At 37.6% G+C, this 5,277-nt stretch overlaps 2 protein-coding genes across 2 annotated transcripts; one reads left to right on the forward strand and one right to left on the reverse strand.

Moving 5' to 3' along the window:
• Positions 1 to 1,555: 1,555 nt before the first annotated feature.
• On the reverse strand, positions 1,556 to 1,705 carry HETIRDRAFT_329592 (uncharacterized protein; the record flags this gene model as incomplete). The annotated part of the gene is made up of 1 exon (XM_009553914.1): positions 1,556 to 1,705. A coding segment is annotated over one exon (150 nt), but the record flags the coding sequence as incomplete, so codon positions are not given.
• Positions 1,706 to 2,818: 1,113 nt separating this feature from the next.
• On the forward strand, positions 2,819 to 2,971 carry HETIRDRAFT_18695 (uncharacterized protein; the record flags this gene model as incomplete). Its single annotated transcript, XM_009553539.1, has 1 exon — positions 2,819 to 2,971. A coding segment is annotated over one exon (153 nt), but the record flags the coding sequence as incomplete, so codon positions are not given.
• Positions 2,972 to 5,277: the final 2,306 nt, after the last annotated feature.

Raw genomic sequence — 5,277 nt, forward strand, 5'->3', positions numbered from 1 at the left:
TTATATGCTTCTAGAACAAGCATCTATTTACCAGGACAAGCAGAGTCTTATGCAGTGGTGCTTTCTTGGTAGTAGTCTCATTGTAATCTAATTCCATTTTGGTAGCTTCATTTTTGCTTATGTCTGATAGTTCATTCTAATAGATCATGTCATCATCTTCAGCATTATTGTGAGGAATGTTACCATCTACTAGTGAGCACTTTAAATCACTGTGTTATGTAGCATTGGTGGTAAGCATAGCACCTAAAAGATCCCATATTTTTGGAGCCTGAGCATGAATATCTTTTGCTAGGTTGTGAATATGGAACTCCTGGATCTGTTTAAGGGATGCATAGATGGCACTAAAGTGCCATCTATTTTCTTTTGCTGAGAGTTCTCCAATTCTCTTTGCATAGACTTTGGCAGAAGTTTTATGCACCCAGAGCCTGATTTGTTCATAATAGTGAGGGTGTAGGAAGAGAGTAGAAAGGATTTTCCTGATATCTTGGCTAAGATGCTAATAGGTAGGGTAGTCAGAATGAAGAGGGCTTTGTAGAATGGATAGTAGTAATTTTGAGAGATTGAACCAATATGATTCAAGAGTTTGTAGAATATCATCTAAGTGTGGATGTAGACCCATTTTAATAGAAGGCAAGACTATTGCAATGTGACATAACATACCATTTCATATTTCTTGTCAATAAACAAAAGAATAAAATATATTGTTATTAAACTAGTGTTAGGCTTTGAATTTGGGTGGCTGGCACTGTGGGTGGCATTTGTTTATCAATGTTTTATGCCAGCCATTGGTGAGAGGTTAGCGGTTAAAGTTTAAAAGTTCCTTATTAGGAAATATTTTATATGTGACTGTAATCTACTTGGCATATATCATCCATAGTCACCCACTTCCTCTCACCTTTAGATGGGTAGGAGCCTGTATTGTTACATGATTTGTTTGTATACTAAAAGCCACATGCTTATACATCATAATAACTCATTAATATATGGCCTATCCTTTTATTTATTTATTATTAAATTAATAAATTTAAATACTGTGTAGATTTTTTAGCTAGTAGTAGCAAGCCCTATAACCACTCCCCAAACCATCCTTTTTATACCCCCTATAACTGGATTAGTTATTAACCTTCCTATATAGGTGTGTTGTTAAGACTGTGTTGATACACTAGAGGTGGCTCTAAGTGTTGAGCACAACACCAAAACAACCTCTAATGCAGGGGGTGCTGAAGCTAATATCTGATATACAAGGAATAGTTAGTTAGGACTTGAGAAAGTGAGGGTGCACTAAAGAGTAATGAGAAGGGTAAGATTAAAGTGCCTGAATGGTTTTGAGACTGCACCAAACACTAACTGAATATTTAGTTGGATAAGTTGGGTCAGGGAATTGATTGGTAATGAGAGGGTAGTGTTACAATTGACCACTATGTGCTTCAAGAGTCATATGGGACTCTGACAATATACAAAGATAGAAGAGGGGTATAAGCAAGGGGATGGGTACAAATATGAACAAGGCTAAATAATGAGGAGGATAAGTTTGCTAAAGTTGGTAGAGATAATTTCAATGTTTAAGATGAGTGTGAGTAAGCTCTGAACTGTAGGATGCAAAAGCTGGTTTATTCCAGAGTTGTATGTAGGTTTTTATAGTAAATAGAGCCCCTAAGTAAAATATTGAATGAGAAATGAGAGTAAATATTGAACAGGTGCCAAGCCCTAGCAAACAGAGAAGATAAGTGTTATGAACTGCTTGTTCAATAACCCCAAGAGTAGGAGGTTCTTCTCTAGGTTACTCAATAAGGAAGAATGGATGAAGGTATCAACTATATGCATAGCACAGGAGTTGATAGTATTATAGATGTGAATAGTATGGGGACTATTCTTGAGTAATGAGTACTATAGGAAGACAGTACTAAACAAAGAGAATAGAATAAAAATCTGTAGCTTATTCTATGGGCCTCTTATACTACTTTGGAAAGGGCATGAGAATGCCAAATATATCCTTTATACATTCTCTAAGCTGCTGCTCTTTCTTAGTGCTACTCTTGCTTCTCTACTTGTCTTCTTTTGACCAGGAGGACAAGGAGCTCCATTCTCTATGAGTCCATATGTATAAGCCTGTGTTGGTCATCTACAATATGCCCTATAATATTCAACTAGCAATAGTAGTGTTTGCTAAGAGTAGATGACCAAGGATATTACTCTATACTATAATATACACCTCATGCTATAAGGCCGCCTAGTGGTTGTGATGATTGTTATTGGCATAGACTGCCACAAGGCTCCAATAGACCTAATCATAACAATAAGAAGGTAGGTGAGATGTCCATATGGGTTCTAAAAGTAATAAGGTAAAAGTTAATCAGTGATGGCAAAATTCCAACCATTTGGTATCTGTTATCTGAGCATAGGTAGCAGGAACAGGTATTGGAGAACCAGTGAAAATAAAAAAGAAGCAATGTATAACTATAATGGCCAAGTAATGGTGTAAGATTGCATTTGACTGACCATGCTAAAGTTGGGAAGATAAGTAATAAGGACCAACTGACTTATGAAGCACATTGGCTGACACAGACTACTGGCTCCAATCTTGTAAACACCTATTATAACACTCCTATACAGTCATGGTAAGTATGTGAAGTATAGGCAAACTGACCCAAGTGCTGCCAAACATCTTTTGGTGGTTTGTGGTTAATTAGGTAGGGACTGACCATATTTGGTGCAAGTTGGCATCTTTGGTACTTGTCTAGCACTATTTGGTATCTCCCCAAAGCTTCCTAAATACCTTCCTTGGACTCTAGTATGGGTGTATGTTCATCAACAGATAAACCAAGAAATTGAACAATTCCTCCAAATATTTTGCAACTACTACCAAGACAATTGGGTAGACCTTTTTCTATTCATCAAATTCCCCCATAATACATGGAAGCATTCTGCCATGGGAAAATCTTCTTTTAGAATACTATATGGTTTCAATCCCTCTTATTTGGCAGATAGAGCTTTGGAAACCAAGGTACTCATGATAGCAAAATGAATATGGTCAATAATAAAAGTACAAGAAGAAGCCATAGCTAGTCTGTAAATGGCTGCCTAATATGCTAAAGACCAGGATTCTGATTGAAATAACCCACATTAGATAGAAGGGACCCAAGTTTGGTTAAAAGGAACCCATATCTGAACAATATACCCAAAATTCAAGTTAGCCTTAAGATGATATGGACCTTTCAAAATCCTTGCCAAGGTTGGACCCTTGGCATACAAACTAGAAATCCCTGCTCATTGGAAAATTCATCTGGTATTTATGCCACCATGCTAACTGAATACAAGAAAATGGAAGCCTATAGCATAAACTTCATCTGACTACCACTGGAAATATTGAACAATGAAGAGCATTATGAAGTAGAGGCTATTTTAGACTCAAAACAACAAAAAATAGGAACTAAATGTCTTGTGAAATGGGAAGGATATCTAGAGGCTGACAACACATGGGAACCTTATGCCCTCCTAAAAGAGACAGCAAAGAAGGCCCTCCAAGATTTCCATCAGGCCTATTCTGACAAACCCTAACCTACAGGATTAATGTTAAAAAGCATATAGAAGGAGCAGGACCCTTATCCCTCTGCCTTAAGAGTTTAACCTCCATACATTTTTACACACCTCCCTTCATTGCAAAATGCTTATTCATAATGAATCCACCTTCTCATCACTATCTAGAAACTCCTCTCTAGATGTCACTCTAGCCATGATCAACCCAGATCTCAGACAACTCAATAAATTAGAGCCCCATAATATTTCCAAGCTGTCCAAAGCCAAGATGCCTGACTCTTTCTCCATCTTAGTCTCAAACAAAGTTAAGAAAGAGACATCAAACCACTAGTGTGGCAGAACCCCAGAACTCTATTACTGATTGAGAACCCTAATAACTGAGACTCTAGCAATGCTAGTAGATCTGCAATTCAAGATCAACATCTTAACAGAATCTAAGGAAATGATGGAGAATCAACCCATATGGGACCTAGACCAAGAAATAGACACCAATAATCAAATACTAGAATGAATACTCTAATTCTGATTTTACCAGGAATTGTACCAAATACAATATTGACTGTCGAATTGCCTCCATATGCCTTAGAAACTCCTTCCCTTAGTGCAAATTCTCAGCCCAGAGAATTAGAATGACATACAGATGCTTTTCTATAACAAAATACCATCTCTACAGTAATATAAATGGCAACTGCCATAGCACTCCAATGTCTTGCTAATTTTTTAGTAAGACAACCAAGAAATGAGAATAATGAGGTACTTTGATGACTGGCTTGTGCAAGCCAACAGATCAAATGACTTGCCTTGGACACTTATCCCAATATCACCATATAGGAAGCAAGAGGGGACAACTAACTCCAAGCCCTCCTCATCTATTCTGACAAGTCCACCCTTTATGTTAACCAAGAACTACTATCAGCACAGCACTCCTCTTTTCCAGGAAACTGGGTCCCATTACCCCTCAGCATGTTGACCCCTTTTAGGTCATCACCTGGCCTCTCTCAGTGGAACTATGAACTAGTTCCCCTATAATTCTGCCTATCCAGATTCAACATATGGTTATCTGAAGCCTGCCAGTTAGATATACAGAGGTTTCTAGAAGCTAGGGCATTTTGAATATGAACTATACTATTCAAAATGTTATCCATGTTCTTTGGGTTATAGATAAGGAACTACCTATCTATAGACAAAATAAAGGGCATCAAAGCAGAGGAACCTAGATGACCAACTATTATAGAACACTAACTGGGCAAGCTATACAATCAAGAAATGGAGAAGCTACTCCTACTTCTCAATCTTATGTAAATGAGGAGTTGAGTCCTTAATGTAATTGACAAACTTAGCAGCTTGATATAGAGACTAGAACAAATTGCTACTGGACTTGGAGCAATTTAGATGCCTGGGATGCCCTAGATGAAACACAGGAGTATAAGGACCTGGAAAATTATGAGGATGCTGATTCATACTATAGGCCCAATAAAGGATGAGGAGATTATAAAGCTGATGAATATTGAAGAAGGCTAAGTCTGCAATAACCTTAAACTAGTAGGTGGCCATTGTCATCTTCACTGTGAACATCCCTCATGACAGTAAATTGTATGATCATCCACAACAACATAAAACTGCCTCTATCTGTAATGACATCCAAACTACCAGACCTACATGTCTTTAAACTGTGAAAAGGGAAAAAGGTGGGGGGAAGTATCTGATCAATACTGGCACTATGCATATGCAACACATATA

This window comes from Heterobasidion irregulare, assembly GCF_000320585.1.
Source record: "Heterobasidion irregulare TC 32-1 unplaced genomic scaffold scaffold_12, whole genome shotgun sequence".
NCBI lineage: Eukaryota > Fungi > Basidiomycota > Agaricomycetes > Russulales > Bondarzewiaceae > Heterobasidion > Heterobasidion irregulare.